Source organism: Schistocerca nitens, chromosome 7 (assembly GCF_023898315.1).
Source record: "Schistocerca nitens isolate TAMUIC-IGC-003100 chromosome 7, iqSchNite1.1, whole genome shotgun sequence".
Classification (NCBI taxonomy): Eukaryota; Metazoa; Arthropoda; class Insecta; order Orthoptera; family Acrididae; genus Schistocerca; species Schistocerca nitens.
Window position 1 is genome coordinate 44,207,757 of NC_064620.1, and position 20,156 is coordinate 44,227,912.

The 20,156-nt window shown below is 39.5% G+C and overlaps 1 protein-coding gene and 1 pseudogene across 1 annotated transcript in view; both read left to right on the forward strand.

The window, feature by feature from the left end:
• LOC126195465 (dynein axonemal heavy chain 1-like) overlaps positions 1 to 20,156 on the forward strand; it is a 963,710-nt gene that overhangs the window by 819,562 nt on the left and 123,992 nt on the right. Inside the window, exon 57 of the mRNA XM_049934091.1 lies at positions 14,205 to 14,315. Coding sequence (XP_049790048.1) covers positions 14,205 to 14,315 — 111 coding nt within the window. The remainder of the gene's footprint in view (positions 1 to 14,204; positions 14,316 to 20,156) is intronic.
• LOC126195960 (5S ribosomal RNA) lies at positions 11,509 to 11,626 on the forward strand (annotated as a pseudogene).

Genomic DNA, 20,156 nt, shown 5'->3' on the forward strand with positions numbered 1-20,156 from the left:
CATCTGTTGACTGACAGAGTCCGCCAACAGTTGAAGAGGGTTGTAATGTGTAATATGCAGACATCTATCCAGATCATCACACAGGAATTCCAAACTGCATCAGGATCCACTGCAAGTACTATGACAGTTAGGTGGGAGATGAGAAAACTTAAATTTCATGGTCAAGTGGCTGCTAGTAAGCCGCACATCAAGCTGGTAAATGCCGAACGACGCCTCGCTTGGTGTAAGAAATGTAAACATTGGATGATTGAACAGTAGAAAAATGTGGGTATTGCAAATGCCCAGTGAACATCATCTGCCAGTGTGTGCAGTGCCAAAAGTAAAATTCATAGGCGGCAGTGTTATGGTGTGGTCATATTTTTCATGGAGGGGACTTGCACCCCTTGTTATTTTGTGTGGCACTATCACAGCACAGGCCTACGTTGATGTTTTAAGCACCTTCTTGCTTCCCACTGTTGACAAGCAGGGATGGTGACTGCATATTTCAACACGATCGAGCACCTGTTCATAATGCACGACCTCTGGCAGAGTGTTTACAAGACAATAACATCCCCGTAATGGACTGGCCAGCATAGAGTCCTGACCTGAATCCTTTAGAACACCTTTGGGATGTTTTGGAACGCTGATTTCATGCCAGGCCTCACTGACTGACATCGATACCTCTCTTCAGTGCAGCACTCCATGAAGAATGGGCTGCTGTTCCCCAAGAAACCTTCCAGCAACTGATTAAACATATGCCTGCAAGAGTGGAAGCTGTCATCAAGGCTAAGGGTGAGCCATCACTATATTTAATTCCAGCATTACCAGTGGAGGTAAACATATGCCTGCAAGAGTGGAAGCTGTCATCAAGGCTAAGGGTGAACCATCACTATATTTAATTCCAGCATTACCGGTGGAGGGCACCACAAACTTTTCAGCCAGGTGTCTGGATACTTTTGATCACATAGTGTATGTAGATGTAACAACATTTGGACACAGTATTAAATGTTAAATGTTTAAAAACACAAAATAGAAAAGGATGTGGCTGTGGCAGAGGGCAGAGAGACCATATAAGCCCTCAGCCTCAACTGATAGAAGGGAGAATAAACCTAAGAGTCCAGAATGAGATTTTCGCTCTGCAGCGGAGTGTACGCTGGTATGAAACTTCCTGGCAGATTAAAACTGTGTGCTGGACCAAGACTCAAACTCGGGACCTTTGCCTTTCGCGGGCAAGTGCTCTACCAACTGAGCTACCCAAGCACGACTCACTCCCTGTCCTCACAGCTTTACTTCTGCCAGTACCTCGTCTCCTACGCATTTCTTGTAACATCTCTCTAACTATAGCCCTGTGTCTTACTTTGCACCTATTATGCAGTAATCTCTGTTTCTTCAGAAGTGTCTTTACAGTGACTGTGTACAATGGCGGATCCCTCCAATTATTAACTGTTCTACTGGGTACATATCTAGTTAGTAGTGCATCATCAACTATTCCTGTAAACTAGACTCACAGTTCCTCTACATGCTCCTGTCCTGTGCTAAAAGTGTCAAGTTCCTCTTTGAGATATGACACTACTGCTTTACTATCTAGTTTACTGAACTAATATAAGACACATCAGGTTGCAGAAGGGCATGATTAAAAGACACTCACATGTAGCTTTTGACAACAGCCTTCGGCAGTACAGAGACCACACACACACACACACACACACACACACACACACACACACACACACACAAAGCAAGCAAGCACACCTCACACACACACACGACTGCCAACACCAGCATCTTGGACCGAAAATAACATCACATGGGATGCAAACAGCAGTCTGGAGGGGAAAAGGAAGGGACAATAGTGTACCGGTGGGGAGACAGACAGATGCTGCCTGGTGGAGTGTGCAGGTACTAGACTAGGCTCCAGCAGGCACAGCATCAGGAGGTTGTGGGGCAGGGAGGTGGGGACAGAAGGAAAAAAAAGGAGAGGAGTGGGGAAAGATGGGCGGATGCATTGGCAGAGGGCTGCAAATAAATAGCATGAGAGACAAGAATGGCGAGGAGATTATAGGATATTGGGGGGGGGGGGGGGGAGTGGAAACTGTTGGGTGCAGGGCATGGTGACAGTATGTTACCTTATTACTGTAGATTTAGGCCACGATAATTATGGGAGTGTGAGAATGTGTTGTAAGGATAACTCCTGTCTGCGCAGTTCAGAAAAGCTGGTGGTGGAGGGAAGGAGCCAGATGGCTCAGATAGTGAAGCAGCCATTGACACCCAGTGTGTTATGTTCAGCTGCATGTTGTGCCATAGGATGGCGTACTTTACTCTTGGGCACAGCTTGGCAGTGGCCATTCATCCTGGTGGACAGCTGGTTGGTAGTCATACCAATATAAAAAGCTGTGCAATGATTGCAGCGGAGCTGGTAAATGATATGGTTGCTTTCACAGTTGGCCCGGCACCTGATGCTAGGGTAAACCTGTGACAGGACTGGAATAGGAGGTGCTGGGTGAGTGGATTGGGCAGGTTTTGCATCTGGATCTTCCACAGGGATATAATCCAAGTGGCAAGGGGTTGGGATTGGGAGTGGCATAGGGATGGAGTAGTGTGTTTTAGAGGTTGGATTGGCAACAGAACACCACTTTAGGAGGGGTAGGATTTCCCTCACTTCAGGGCGTGGTGATAGGTAATCAAAATCCTGGGTAAGGATGTGGTTCAGTTGTTCCAGTCTGACATGGTACTGGATGAAGAAGGAGACACTCGTTTGTGCCTGGTTTTTGGGGGTGGTGGGAGGATTGGGGTTGTGGAGGGGGAAAGGCACAGGAGATCTATTTGCGGACTAGGTCTGGGGGGTAATGCCTGTCTGTGAAGGCCTTGGTGAGACCCTCAGCATACTGAACAAGGGGGTTTTTGTCATTGCAGATACACTGTCCTTTGGTAGCAAGACTATGTGGGAGCGATTTTTTGGTGTGAAAGGGATGACAGCTGTCAAAATGCAATTTCTGTCAGTGGTTGGTGGGTTTAATGTGGACAGAGGTGCGGATAGAGCCATCAGAGAGGAGGAGGTCAATGTCTAGGAAGGTGATGGGCTTGGTTGAGGAAGACCACATGAAGTGGTTGGGAGAGAAAGTGTAGAGGTTATGAAGTAACGAAGATAGGGTATCTTGGCCCTGGGTTTAGATCATAAAGATATCATCAGTGAATCTTTCTTGCGACATGCCCAGTCCACACACCCAGCACTTCCTATTGCAGTCCTGTCACAGGTTTTCCCAATGCAGTCAGGTGCCAGGCCACATGTGACAGCTGCCATTTCATTTACCAATTCTGCTGCAATCATTGCAAAGCTTTTTATATTGGTATGACCACCAACCAGGTGTCCACCAGGATGAATGGCCACCACCAAGCTGTGACCAAGAGCAAAGCAGACCACCCTGTGGCACAGCATGCAGCTGAACATAACACACTTGATTCATTGGCTGTGTCACTACCTGAACCATCTGGCTCTTTCCCTCCACCAACAACTTTTCTGAACTGCACAGATGGGAGTTATCCTTACAACACAATCTCTGCTCCTTTAATTTTCTGGCCTCAGCCCACAGTAATGAGGTAATATACTGTCTCCATACTCTGCACCCAACAGTTTCCACCCCCTATGTCCTATCATCTCCTCCCCATTCCTGTCTCTCACCCTATTTATTTGCAGCCCTCTGCCAACACATCCACCCATCTTTCCCCGCTCCTCTCATTTTTTGTTCCTTCTGTCGCCACCTCCCTGCCCCACAACCTCCTGATACTGTGCCTGCTGGAGTCTAGTCCCAGCACACTCCACCAGGCAGCATCTGTCTCTCTCCCCACCTGTACACTACTATCCCTTCCCCTTCCCCTCCAGACTGCTGTTTGCATCCCACTTGATGTTATTTTCTGGCCCAAGATGCTGGAGTTGGCAGTCGTGTGTGTGTGAGATGTGCATGCTTTTGTGTGTGTGTGTCTCCTGTCTTTACTGCTGAAGGCTGTGACTGAAAGCTACATGTGAGTGTCTTTTAATCATGCCTGTCTGCAACTTGACATCTCTTCTTTGCGGTAAGTAGCAAACTATCTTTTCCTACATTTTTGAAATTCCTGCCTGGAGTTTCCATGGTTTGACTTTTGCTGCAAGGCTTTCTTCCATCCTACAATCCTATGATGTTTTCCTTTGTACTCTTCTCTGTAGTATTACTTTTCTCAGCATCCATTCTTTTTTTTTCTTTCTGTCATTATTCAACACTTTCCAAACAGCATCTACTTTTGAGCCACACTGTATCAACAATCTTTCGCGCATATCGGACTTCATGACCTCACAGATTGTTGATGCAGCATCTAATGTCCTAGTTTCTTTTTTCTGATAGTTAATTACATTTATTCCTATTGATTCGACTTCATCACTCATCCTGACATATATTAGAGTTTCACTTTCCACCTCTTCCCATGCCACATGAACTTTTGATACTCAACCTAACTCATCCCCCTCCCTCCATCTTTGCTTATCACAAAACACACACACACACACACACACACACACACACACCGAAACCTCATTGTTACATTTCACCCATGTTGCTGTACATTTTAATCTATTTGTGCATTGTTGTAAATGGTTTCATGCATTTTTGCGTATTTTAATGTACTTGTCCATATTTTCACGTTTCTGTGCACATTTTTGCATATCTGTGAGTGTTTCTGCGTGTAGTTAAGTATTTTTTTTACACATATTTACACGAATTTACCAATATCTATCTCCTTTCACAACCATCAACACCTATTTTGCCCATTTCTGCGTCATTCCCATTTCCTTCGCACTATTCCTGCCATAGTGGACTCTTGCTCCATCTTTCTGCATCAGTGCAGAAAAGTATCCTGTCCCTGACTAAAACCCAGTCCTACATCCTGTTTTTCAAATGCTGCCTAAACCATGCAATTCCCCCAAATGAACTAACTGTAAAGATTCCTTTCTCTGGATATCACCCCCTCCTTTCACAATGACCTACACCTTTTCAGCTTCTGCCAATCCCTGATACTGCAAAAACACATCTCCACAGCACAGCCATCTCAGAACAACCTCTGGCCTTGGCTTGAGTGTTAGTTATCTCCAAGAAATTTAATACAGCTGTCAGCTTCATCTGAACCACTTCCTCCACCCTTCTCACTCCACAGAAACATGTGTCATTTATTTAACGCACAATTGTGGATACTGTAGTTATACATCCATATTTTTCTCTTGTAGAATGCTGGGTCAGCAGTTTTGGCACGGGAAACATTTGTTGCATGTCCATTGCTATTATGTTGTGCTGTTTCTCTGTCCCTTTAGCCAGAGAAGTTAAAGACATGATCATATTTTTACCCACTATCAGCCTTTCGCAGATGGAATTCGTGTTGTTTTTTCATTTGTGTAATTTCTTCTGTACATAATTCTGGGTTACTTGTTGCTGTTAGAAAGGCATCACATGTTGAACAGTTGTCACTTTGTGGCAGTTTCAAGCCTGTGTTAAATTCGGACACAAAAATTGCCCTGAATTTGCATTCTGTTACAGTAGGGGCACCCTTTTCCTTGCAGTATTCAGAGTATTTCCCTGAAATAAGGATGTGATTATCCAAAATTTACTTTGTTGGGGTTCTGCTGCCTGCTGTAGTGACTGTTATATTTTTGCATAGCATTGAGGAAGTCTCTGACGCCTTGCACAACTTCATCTTGAAATTTATGCAAATGATTGCCATGTTTGTCTGAAAGAAAAGAGCACATGAGTGCTTCGTGTTATTATACTTCAACATTATTTTATTTGGCTAAAATGGATACCTTATAGTAAAATGTAATATTCAAACCTCTTAAAGCTTTTTTTGGAACTGTGCAACCCAACTTCATTTGCTGTTGCAAATTTCTCACTCTTTTTGTGTGGTTCTGTAAACCATGAACCCTGAGGAAAGCTTGCTTGCAAATCATGACTTCCATTCCATTTACTTTCACATTGTATGAAAATGTCACAGCTCTAGATGAAATTTTCTTTGTAGTCTTTTTTGGATACTGTGAAAGAAAGAAATGTGAAGCAGAACAAGGTATAGTTAATTTGTGACAGTTGGTCCATTCATGTTTAAAAAAAGTGAAATGAACCTTCGCTTTTTTTGGTACCATTTTCATACAGCACATTAGGTAAGTATTCTGGGCATTAAAGTTTCCTATTTCCCAAAACGAGTGGAAAATATTTTCTTCTTTTCCGATTACTTTCCTATAGCAGTTATTTGAACAACTACAGGGACTTCCAAAGATGCTGCCTGAACAGTCTTGTTGATTTTAGAAGACACATACTGCTGACCCACATTATGTTGATGTTTGGCCTTAATGTTTTTCCACTGATCAATATCACGCTTTCTTTCTCTTGAAGAACTTGGTTTCTGGGGTGATACTTCATTTGCTCTACTTATCTCAAGCTGTAATATGAACAGAAAAATACTTGCAGAACTTCCGTGACATATAGTCACAAGCCACAGAAATCATCATATGCCGCTGAAATGGCATTGATAATAAAATATATTCTTACAAGTTTGTAGCCATGAAAACTATATTGTTACCACACTCAGTGGTCATTAAAATTAGGCTCTAAAGATTTGTCATTAACACAAAAGACAACGATCAACCGTGAGAGCAATGTTATGAGAAACAGTCACAAGCCGCTGAACAATGATCACCAGTGAAAAATATTTTTGTATACTTACTAAATCATCTTCCAAGCTAGTATTGTTGCCTGATGGACACCAAGACTCATCACCATCACTGTCAAAGGGATCAAAATCCTCATTTACACTACTGTCACTGCCATATAAGCCTAGAATGTGCGAAGCACCTTCAGGTGTATGTGAGCATTCGGCCATTTTGATGTGGCTTGTGACAGTGTGTCTTCTGAAAAAGACACCAGGGGAAGAGTATAGAACTACACTATGTCATCACCTGCCACCTGTTGCAGAAAGACAGAACTTCTTCAACCCAAGATGAGGAGAGTATCGTTAAGAATGTCATAGCGTGAATACCTCAATTTCAACAAAAGTGTGGCTTATTGACTATATCTCTCCAACCCCTTCAGTTGGTTGGATAAAAAATGTACTCACCATGTGGCAGCAGGAGAGCACCTGTGAAACTTTAGGAAATTTGCAAGCTTTTGAAACCAGTGCCGCCTCCTCCTGGCAGAAGGGTTAAGGGAAAAAAAGGGGCACGAGGGAAAAAGACTGGCGAGATTTAGGAAATGGGAATAGTTATGGAAAAGTCATCCAGAATATGGGAGACTTACTGTATGGGATGAGAAGAAAGGATGATCGTTGGGGACTACACCAGATAAGATTTGAAAACCTGAGAGCTTAAAGGTGGAAGAACGAGAAATAAGCAAGGCAGTGATTACTGATGTAAACATCCTTTCAGAGTAAATGAGAGTGGAAAGCTTAAGTGCATTATACATGATAGAGTGGTTGGGTTGGGGGTGGGGGTGTGGGTGGAGGAACAGACAAGTCAAAAAATAAAAGATATAGAAAACAAAAAGAGTGTGAAAACAAACATTGAAAATCCAGGATGGCATTGGATGGAATAATACTGTCATTAAAAGTAGATATTAAACAGATGTTAATTTCTTTGGTCATGGCATTTCCTCTCACTACCTTTTTCTTTCTTCAATGCCCTTTAGTTTTCTATATCTTTTATTTTCTGATCTGTGTGTTTTTCCCTAACCTCTACAAAGTTTAAGCATCAGAAATTAATTATTATTATTTATCATTGCAAAATCAAAGTGCACATCCACATATAAAAGCGGACATACACGATCACTCGCATGTGCTTGTGTGTGTGTGTGTGTGTGTGTGTGTGTGTGTGTGTGTGTGTGTTTTCCAAATCTGCTCCTAAACCAGTGGACCAATTTCAACCAAACCTGGAACACACATACCTTGCCGTCAGATGACAGTTGCTTGAGGGGTGGCGAGGGTGGGGAGTGGGGGTGGGGATGGGGGGAAGCATCGGTGTACAGTGCATGAATTTCGTTAATCCAATATTTGAGAATGAGAGCACTTAGTGATTAGCAACAAACTTTACACATAATTTCAAACCTTGACGAAACTTTTTCTTGCTGACAAGCCCTACAAAATGATGAAAGGAAAAATATGTATCGCTTATTAGTTTCTGCTATTCATGCAGTTATGAGAATATAATTTAATATGTGTTTCTTACTGACTGTATTCATGACACATTTACTTTTACAGACAGTATTCACACTGAGTGCCAGTGCAAAATTTTATTGTTGTATGACATGTAGTTCAGGAGATATGAAGTCATAAACATTAAGCAACAGGCCAGATGCTCTGTGGTACAGGCATGGACACACATGGGCAACGCTGGCCTTCTCCTCATATATATGAAAATCATTTTTGCCCTAAGTTTTCATGGTGAATTTTATATTCTAAGCTTCTCTGCAGCCTACTTACCTACACATACATTCTCTTAAAATTAATAATCCTTATCTCTATGTGCTGTACAGTTAAATGTCTGTGTTATAATATAAACTGGAAATTAGAAAATAACCGTGATTCCTATTTATTACAATCTGCATTAAAGCAAGAAACTAGATTGCATTTATCAAAGCCTTTTCAGGGATCATGTTGGTCAAAATTGTCTCAATATGTATATCTTACTACATAGCCATAAACATAGATTAAGCACATTAGTCATTGATACATAATTTTATACAGTACAAACACGAATCATTTTAATTTTTTACCTGTCTGTGGATATAACAAATTTGAAAGCTACATTATAAATGAATTTGAACTTTGAGATTTCATTGTCTGTGTCACTAGATTTATCATGAGTTTTCACGAGAACAACTTCCGCAATATTGAACATAATTGGTTTTATATATGTATCATGTTTTTTGATTCTTCCTAATGCACACTTAAGCATTTTTTTCTCTCAGTAATTCTTACTCTTGTGAAGCATTGAAGTTGAGTCATGATGAAAAATTAATCAGTTCTTCCGCTACATTTTTCAGTTTAACAAACAATGTAACCAAACTTACCATAAATCTGGTGCTTTCATATGGCATAGAGTTCATAATTTCTTTGTTCTCAGCTACATATTTGCCCTACATCCTGTGGTGGTTGTGGCAGGATGTTGTGAATTACCTTCCTTGGTTGCACATGTAATGCTTGGCTGGATTGCTCTAAGTGTGGTAAACAGATATGCAAATAATTTCTACTCCTTTGTCTTTCATTCCATCATTCCAAATTTTGGAAATAAAGTGAAGTCCATTATCCAATAATATTGATTTAATTCCCTGATTTTTACAAAATGGTCATTTACAAATCTGTCGAACACTGTTTTGGTTGTGGAGTCATGTAAAGTACACAGCCTAACAAATTTTGAAAATGTATCTAGCACAAACAATATATATGTAAAGTTACCAGAAGTTTTAGATAATGGACTGTAAGAATCTGTTGCCAAGATTTCTAAATTATCTTTGAGTTGTATGCTTTGCATTGGACCATGGCTAGTCATATTTGACACTTTTACCTTTTAAAATTTACCATATGTTTATACTCTCTCAGTTACTTTTCTCATCATGTTGTTAAAAGTCACAGATTCAGCTATCTTATCTACACATCTTTTTTGGCAACAGTGACCAAAAGCCAAATGAAAATAGTCTGTTAGCTCTGATACATATATGAGTAGCCAACACACATGCAGCTCTTGTCCATTTACATTCTGTCATTTATACAATAAACCAATATAAATTTTATAATATTTTTTAAAAATTTTTCAACAACTTCATCTTTAGCATCAAATTTGGTATTAACTTATTTCAGACTTTCTTCTTCATTCTGATAGCAATGCATTTTTTTAGACTCTACTTACTTTCTTCCCTCAACACCCTTGAAATACATTACTATGTATATGTCATACATATCCATTTAATTAACTATCACATAAGGATCGTATGGTAATCTTGACAATGCATCAGCTATATGTAGTTGTCTACACTTCTTACATACTGTGCTGTTGCCCAAAGAGCAGGTTGTCAAAGCCAGGTTGGTACCCTACAACAAAACCTCAGAAAGTATTGTCACTGCATGCCGCACTAATGAATGAGAAATGTTGATGTAGCCACACCTAGTGGAACTTTGCTGCACTGCTGAATCAATGGTCTACTTAACCTAACTTGACCCAGTTTGCAGTCAACAGTCAAGATGACAGCATTGTCTTAGATAGGCCACCAACATATTAAATGTCGTAGATAGAACTTTATGTGAACATTATGTTGTATTCTTGAAGTGAAGAGTTTTGTAAATTTCCCTGCATCAAGTGATACTTAAATATGCAGACAGTTTAAATGCTCAGAACATTCCTTTGAAAATGGATTATATAGAGTTCAGTAAATCTTCATAACCATATTGGAATAAAGTGAACTAATATTGTACATGTTCTATTTCCACTCCATCTCCTCCCAGAGCAAACCAAAGAACCCACCTTTGTTCTGGGGCATGTATTTTCATACAGAACAACACATACTTTATAGTCAAATTTTTGTATAAACAATGCCCATCTTGTCAACCTTCTGTGTAGCAGACCACAGTTATTTAAAAATGACAACACTTTGTGGTCAGATGAACCACAGATTTGTGCCCTCACAGAAATTCTTTGAAATTATTAATCCCCAGACAATAGCTACAGCTTCTTTTATTTCATATTTAGGAGCTCTACTTGTGAAAGGTGCATGTCCAGATAAAAGGACTACTTTTCTTTAGTAAATTATATAAATGTGGATCATGAAAGATTTGCCTCACCATGTATTTGTGATAAAAATTGTAAGGACCATGAAATGCTTTTAATCTTTTTTAGTTTTCAGAAGTGGAAAGTCTTTGATTGGTTCAATCTTTTATGGGTCCTTAGTTCTCCCTGATGTCAATATAATATGACTTAAAAATTCTAATTCTCTTTGCACGAATTTGCATTTCTTTATCTCTGGTGTCATTCCATCACATTTCAGTGCATGGAAAACTTCACTAAGTTGCAGTGTTCTTCCCATGAAAAAGTTCCTATCAGCAAATCATCAACATAGATCATAATTCTGACATTAAGTGCTTTTCCTAACATGCAATCGAGAGTTTGTATGAACACTGATACAGATGTGTTCAGTCCAAGAGGAATAACTTAATGTGGACAGCATTTCCTAGCAAAGAGGAAAACTATCTATTTTTTTGATTCCTGCTCTAAAGCAATTTGCCAGTAATCCATGTCACATCTAGATTTGTCATGTACCACACATTGTGAAATTTCTGCAACATATCGTCTAAACATTCTGGATGATCTGTGTCATGTTTTACAACATTGTTCAAATTGTATGCATCTATTAGAACTCTGCAGTCTTTTTTTATTAACTAAAATCAATGGATTACTATTTTGAGTCCTACATCATTCTGTGATTCACCACTCTTCCATACAGTTCATTTCATTTTGCACACCCATCTCCCTAGGCAGCCAATGGCCTTGCCGCAGTGGTAACACTAGTTCCCGTCCGATCACCGAAGTTAAGCGCTGTCAGGCTGGGCTAGCACTTGGATGGGTGACCATCTGGTCTGCCTAGCGCTGTTGGCAAGTGGGGTGCACTCAGCCCTTATGAGGCAAACTGAGGAGCTACTTGATTGAGAAGTAGTGGCTCCAGTTTGGTAAACTGACATACGGGCGGGAGAGTGGTGTGCTGACCACATGCCCCTCCATATCCGCATCCAGTGACGCCTGTGGGCTGAGGATGACACGGCAGCCGGTCAGTACCATTGGGCCTTCCAAGGCCTATTCGGATGGAGTTTAGTTTATTCCCTAGCTAACGGTACCTAATTAAAATGTCCACAAAGTGATTCATGTGGCACTGTTTCAATTTTGTATTCAAATTTATGGACGAAACCAGGTTTCTCTGAAAATACATCTTTATTAGTAAACAAAATATGGTATAACTCTTTCTTTGTACAGATTTTATGTTCGAAACTTGCCCTACACAGGTTGCAAATTCGTCCTCAGAATAGGAAATTCCATTCAAATTTCAAAAGTGATAGAATTCCCCTCCTTCACTTAGCCTATTACATATAAATAAGGCAGTTAGTTGCAACTGTGTATCATGATTTGTACCTGTTTGTTAGCTTCATGGAAATTCATTTCCATCTTACCTTTTCCTACTTGACAAATTATCATCCTCTTATTACAGCCAATAGGTTTGCTACAGACACCAGTAGCACTTAAATAACTTCACAGCCATAACAAGCATCTAAACGAAATCTTACTCTGTTTTAATGTGTCCATAAATCAAATCAAATAGAACACTGCTTTGACTATCAGTGTTTGCTGAAAGTTGAGTTCTATTCTATACATTTAATTAGGAACTTGATTTTGATACGTTGCTCTGAGTCATTATCCTTATCCTCCCATAATGAGTCCTGTGCTACTTCTAACTCACTCAACAGCACATCCAGATACTTTATTTGGGGGTTTCTCTTGCCTCTACCTACTTCTTTCTTTGGTTTGATATAATACATGTTTTATTTCTGATGTATTTAATTCAGCAACAGTTTCACCATCCTCAACACTCTCATCTGAATCTAATAAGTCCATCTTGACATTGTGTAAATTGTAATCTTCTGATTCATTTACAAACTTCACATGACTATCAAAAGTTGTATGTTCATGCTGCAAATTACAGTTTCCATCTGTCTGCACAATTCTGTCACCTTTACTACAGTCAGGAGAGGATAAATTAAATTTTGATTTATCAGCATCTCACATGCATTATCTTCTCTATATTCACTAAATCTTACATTCCTCTCTCTCTCTCTCTCTCTCTCTCTCTCTCTCTCTCGCTCTTTTACTTTTATGACCCATCATGTATTTGACCAAGTTGCATTTTCCACTCCCTATCATCTACCATTTTGAATTAATTGACTGAGAGAGTTTCCAAGCTTTTTTTGCATTACATATGTCTGCCTGTGTCTGTATATGTGCGGATGGATATGTGTGTGTGTGTGTGTGTGTGTGTGTGTGTGTGTGTGTGCGCGTGCGCCCGAGTGTATACCTGTCCTTTTTTCCCCGTAAGGTAAGTCTTTCCGCTCCCAGGATTGGAATGACTCCTTACCCTCTCCCTTAAAACCCACATCCTTTCGTCTTTCCCTTTCTTTCCCTCTTTTCTGATGAAGCAACCTTGGGTTGCGAAACCTTGAAATTTGTATGTGTGTTTTTTATTGGCTCTATCAACATACCAATGCTTTCTCGTTTGGTAAGTTACAGCATCTTTTTGTATATAAAGAGAAGCAACTAAAAATACTGGATCTAATATCACAATAAGCATATGAATAACAAAATGGAAGTAAAATGTGAGGACAGAATGAATGACAAATGCAAGCAACATGATCAGTACTTAGCAAAAATGAGGAAAGGCAGCCAGTCAACTACAAATGATTTGTGGATGGCACACAGGCAATTGTAAACCTAAGTACAAAAACGCAAGTGTTCCTCCTGCTGCACCACCTAATACAAGTGATCTGTGTATATATATCTGTCTGTGTGTGTGTGTGTGTGTGTGTGTGTGTGTGTGTGTGTGTGCAGATCACTTGTATTAGGTGGTGCAGCAGGAGGAACACTTGTGGTTTTGTACTTAGGTTTACAATTGCCTGTGTGCCATCCACAAGTCATTTTAGTTGACTGGCTGCCTTTCCTCATTTTTGCTAAGTACTGATCATGTTGCTTCAATTTGTCATTCATTCTGTCCTCACATTTTATTTCCATTTTGTTATTCATATGCTTATTGTGATATTAGATCCAGTATTTTTAGTTGCTTCTCTTTGTTTATATGAGTGTCTCACTAGACTAACATAATTCACAGTCTTTATTTTTGCAGTTTATATTTCAGATATATATTTTACTTGTCTAGAGCCTCTAAGAAATCCCTAGAAATAGCTTTTGCACTTGTTCAAACAAATTTAGTCTTGTTTATGATCTATGTCAGGATTTATTTCCTGTTTCATCTTTGTATTGCCACATCTTAATTTAATAGATACAGATTAAAACTGAGTAAAGATGTAATCATCAAACAGGTTCCTCATAGTTTTGATTTTGAGATAACTGTTTTGGTAGTCTTCTTTGCTGCTATATGATGAGAAATTGTTTGAAAATTTCTTTATATCTGCAGATGAAAATGGGAAAACGCATGTTTGTGATATCACTTGGGCAAGGACAAGGACCGAGAGCTGAAAGCATGCTGATGAATGCACTTGAGATTGGAAACTGGGTCTTCTTTCAGGTAAACAGTTTAAAGATAAAGTGAAGAAACTAATGTCACCTGCTTGGACCAGTGACATCATGAACATAGCAGCAATCTATGTAAATGCAGAAGATTGAAACTGTACTTGATCTTTTATTGAGAAGTTCAGTAACTGTAGCAAAGACCCTTCTTTTAACACACACATTGACTTTGCCAGTTAACAAACAAACTATCATCTTCCATCCCAAGGTAGACTTTGGGATGCTCTGTGTATAGTGTTATCACTACAAATGTTATTCCAGGTATATACTGCTGTTACCATTATGTCACTGTTCAAAGTTGACAACCAGTTTTGAAAACTCCATTCATTCATTCACGCATCATGTTTTGCAAATCCTAGCGTGGAACAAATGTTTCAGGAAGTGGAATGAGTCAAGTTACACATTAACAGACAGAAGCAACCATGCTGGCTATCTCTATAAAGTATACTAACAGCAGATTTTCAAACTGATAACTGTGGAAAATCAAAAGATGCTTATTTTGAAGGAAAATAAATGTTGTTGTTGTTATTGTTGACATGAACAAATACCTATCCTTGGTTCAGAACCTAGAGAAGCTTTGCATTTTTACTTTTATTTCTAGTCAAGTGAGAATGACATCAGTTGGCAACTGGTAAAGACAAGTGTCAGCAAAACCTTTTCTGTGTTTCTTATTTGTGTATTCATACTGAAGTAATGGGGGAGACTAATTTTATTGGCATTGATATGTTATCAGATGCTTTCTTTGCTGATGAGAATCTCAGCAGTCTCTTCTAGCATCCTGTCTGCTTTTTTATTGCCTGTTTTGCCAACTTTATTCATGAATAACTGTATTATTAGCACAGCACAAGTATGGGAAGCAGTCAGAAGAATCTCTTGAAAGCAAAGCAGGCCACCTATCACAACTGGACTGAAGGAGTAATGTCTCCAAATCAGACCTACAGACATTGCCCAGACAATGACACAGCATTCAGCCAAGACTATTGTTAGTCCTAGCCTGGATCCAGAATCCAAAACCACCATCGAAACAATGAAAGGGATGGTTTAAACTTCATGTCTAATAACAATGAGTACTATAATTGGCCCTTCTCCATGTTGAAGCTAGGTTTGGATCTCTCTCTGAGACTTTATACTACATCTGCTTATGACCAAATCAAGTACAACATTCTGCAGAAACTTCAAGAAAAATCAAAGAAAATCCTTCCAGAAGTTTTGAATAAAATGAACATATAGAACAATTTGTCACCTTGTACAAGAAGACAATTTTGGTCTCCCTCCTCTAAACAGGGAAGGGAAAACTAGCCTCAGCAGTTACCAAATCATCACCTTAACTACTAGTGTAGGAAAGACATTGGAATATATGATAAACCATCACCTGATCTGGAACCTGAGATCAATAAGTTCTTCAGTTACTCTCATTGTGGCATTGTGGTTCAGGAGGTATCAATCAACTATTGACAAGTTTGTTAGTTATTCTCAATGTGGTTCAGGAGCTATCAACCTACTACAGACACTCTAACTATGTATACCAAATGTGAGAGGCATTTTTTATAGATAAGGTGCATGATACCTCTTGGAAGCACAGTACATTATCATAAAGGTCTGTCAATGAGGCTTCCCTGGAAGGCTGCCTGTACTTATGTGGTCCTTCCTGTTACAATGTATTTTAGATACAGAGTTGATGGAGTTCTGACTGATCTGAATAAGAGAATGATGTTCCTTAAGGCAATATTATAAGCTGCTATTAATGGTACGATGTACACAGTAAGGAGCCCTGTGCATTGTTTCTTATTTGTGGATGATTTTCCATTTTTTTTGTTCCTCTTCCAACCCTGCAAAAGTGACTCTCAAACTACAACTTGCTATTTGAAGGTTGGAGGACTGGGTGCTCTTACAGATTTGAGGTTAGTTACAGATTAGTGTGTATGTATGTATGTGTGTGTGGTAGGGGGGGGGGGGGGGGCATGTGTATGCGATGGATACACACCTAAGAGATCTAAAGGCAAAATCTCTCAAGGTAATGAACAATGTATCAGTATTTTTAATTGCCTGAATCACTGGTCTTGGTGAGCAGACAGGGTACATCTTCTGGTTTATGGATCAACAAGAGCTACCTACCTGATTATTGCTGATATCCATCAAGAGGGTATTAGGCTGAACAAAGGTGTGTACAGTGTATTCCAATACAATACTTAGCTTCTTTGCTGAGCCTGGAGAGCTGCCACTTACCATCCGATGGTAGCTTTTTCTGGTGCATCTAAAGTAGAGATTACCTGCTGTTCCAGAGTCACTGGCTTGCCAAATTATTGCTCATTCTCCCATAGAAGAAACAATTTTCTCAAGTTGTTGTAGGCCAGTAGGCCTTTTTTCTAGATCCTTGAAAACCATGACCTACTGACACGTGGTATGTACGACTGCCGTAGATGGCAGTCTTGTGTGCGTGAGGTGTGCTTGATTGTATGAATGAATGTGTGTGTTTCCTTTTCTGACAAGGGCTGTGGCAGAAAGCTAGTGTGTAATTGTCTTTTAGTTGTGCTTGTCTGCAACTTAACATGTTAATCTTTACAGTAAACATTTCTGTGATATGCAAAGCTCTTTTTGAGCTTCTGCCACTGGAGTTCATTGAACATTACTGCAACATCCTTGTGACAACTAAACAATCCTGTGACGAAACACATGGCTCTTTGTCAGATATTTTCTATGTCTTCTATTAATCCAACCAATTAATGGTCCCAGAGTGCTGAATAATGTTCAATAATTGGGGAAACAAGTGTTTTGTGAGCCACTTTTTTCCCCCTAGTAATTTGTCACCAATAGCATAATCAAACAATAATGGATCTCTGTGCCTAGTTGGGTGCACTACATTACATTTTGGGGTCAAGTGCTAGTTCCGGTGCCAATCATTGACCCTCCTGCATTTCAGTACAGTTTTGTGCCATTGCAACTTTGCTATAGAAAACAGCATCTTCCACAAATAGCATCACAGTAGTCCCATCTTTATCCACTAGATAATTAATATGAATTGTAAAAATTAATATCCCTATAAGATGCCCTTGGAGTTTTCCTGAAATTACTTACATCTGTCAGTTTTGTTCTATTAAGAATGATGTTTTGAGTTCCATCTGCAACAAAATAGTGAATCCTCTCACAAATCTGATCGAATACTCAGTAAGCTTGTATTTTGTTCACTAAACAAGACCATTGAATTGTATCAAATGCCCTCCAAAAGTTGGAAGATGGCATCATCCTGGCTTCATTTGTCTATGGTGCTCTGAATCTCATGGACAAATAAAGTGAAACGATTTTTGCAAGATCTTTATGTGGGAATCCATATTGATTTTTATAGAGGAGATTCTCATTCTTCAAAAATATCATGAAGTGTGAGCATAAAACATGTTCTGAAACTCTATAACAGATTGAAGTCAGTAATAAACACCTATAATTGTCATCAGTCTGATGATCCTTCTTTAAAACTAGTATTGCATATGTTTGTTTTCCAGTTGTGAGGTGCTCTTCATTCCTCCAGTGACCTACTATAAACTACTGTTAGAAGAAAGTTCTTTCACATAATATGTATGCAAAGTCCCAGGTATCTCATCCAGTCGAGTTATCTTTTTCACTTTTGAGTGCTTGTTGTGTATGGAGCAAGGCAGTGGCCACTGCTTGGAAATACCTCAAAGCTGCATTGGCCATGGTTGACACCTGCCCTAAGCTACAATTATTTTTGGGCACCAGTGGTAAAAATTGTGACACCTCTGGACCAGGAACCCCAGATGCCACCACATTTTCTGATATACATCATGTCAATGGTTTGTCCTCACAAGAGGCTGAGTGGCAGTCAGTGGTGAGATTGGACATCTTTGAATGGAGGACAAGTATGGGAACTGGGTGCTCTGCTGTCTCCTTACATCTTAACAACAGGTTTGAGTTAAAGGCTGCCTCTGGTGGCAACAGTGAGTAAAACTTGGATAGTGTGTACTTTTGATGAGCATCCCATTTCTTAACTGACTCTCAAAAGACAAGCTCTGCTATGTGCACTTGTTACTAATTGTGCAATTCATGTTAACTTCATGATTATGTTAACACTGTAGGAAAAGATAAGATTGCTACTCACTATAAAAATGACATGTTAAGTTGCAGACAGGCACAATTAAAAGACACTTACACATAAGCTTTTGACAACAGCCTTTATCAAAAAAAGAAAGAGAAACACACACCATTAATTCACACAAGCAGGCACACCTCACACACACATGACCACCAACTCTTGCAGCTCAGACCAGAATCAGTTAGAGTAGTTAAATGTCAATATATAATATGGAAGATTGCTTCTTTAACTGTGAGTGGGTTACATGGCTTCCAAGCACCAGGATTTTGATTTCTTTGTAACCTTTGGAGGTAACTGATACTGCAAACATTGCATATGAAGTGAGTGACACCATAGATATGCAGCAGTGCATTGTTCAGGTGAAACCAACATTGAGTAAAAGTGAATTTTATTGATGGCTTTAAATGTGTGTGTGTGGTAGATGTGGACATTGGTAGGCATGTTTCAGTGTTAAGCAACATGGTTTAACACATTCTGGTCAAGCCACAGTAACTGCAGCAGTACCCAGGTGTCATACATTTTCCATCTCCTTTGTGTGACTCTTGCTTATAAGATGGAGGAGGAAAGCAGATTGCTGTCTGTTTCAGAAATACTGTCATCAGTCATTGTCAGTTTGGGAATTTCCCCGTTTTATAACAAACTTTTGTGATCAAGAAAGACTGAAGCACATTGCAACAACAAATGTGTGGAAACTAATCACACCTGTAATATTTTTTCGTCATGTAGCACTTGTGGAAGCAGGAATGTCCATTTACCAGCTCTTAAAACTACTAAAAGTGTGAAAAATCGACTTCCAGCAGCCACTGCTTGGAAATAATGCATCGTGAAATAACAAGCAGGAAAGCCACACTGGGAACTTCTTCCAGCACTGACTGTTTGGGAAATCACACCATGCCCATAATTTCTATAGGCAATGATCAAAATGTGTTAAAAATAGTGCTGACAGGAGATTTGAATGTTGTTAATGCAACAGAAAAGTCTGGAGATACTTAATTTAATATAGAAATCAGTGTAATTTCAGGATTCATATTAACATATGTATGTATTACTGTAGTTTTGAAAAGTAATAAAATCAAAGAACCAATACTTTGCCCAACAATGTTGGCCACAATCCTAAATGTTGGTAACAGAATGATCAATAATAATATAATTATTAAATTTCTCCAGTCATTAGAAACTAATATACAGGGTGTATCAAAAGATACAGTACAAATTTAATGAGCTATAGTAACCAGACTACTTAAGATATTCACACTATGTTTGGCTTACGTGATACGCTACCTCACAAAGTTTTTATGCCATTCAATTAATTTGTGAGCCATGGGTGGCATGCACAACATCCAGTCTGTATTCAACCTACATCCACATTAGGTGTAATGTATCTTCATCAACTGTGGCAGTGGCAGCAACAATTCAGTTCTTCAAATCAAACAATGGAAAATCCAGGATCAAATGTAACAATATCACGGAAAAGATATTTGCTGCTCCCTATATAGCAGAGATGCTGAGTAGCAGATAGGCACAAGAAAAAGCCTGCCGACCAACAAGGCCTTTGTCAGAAACAGGTGACACACACACACACACACACACACACACACACACACACACACACACACACACATACACACACTCCTGCAAGTGCAACTCACACACACATGACCACAGTCTGTGGACACTGAAGCCACACTACAAGCAGCAACAGCAGTGCATGACAGGGAGGGCAACTGGGTGGGG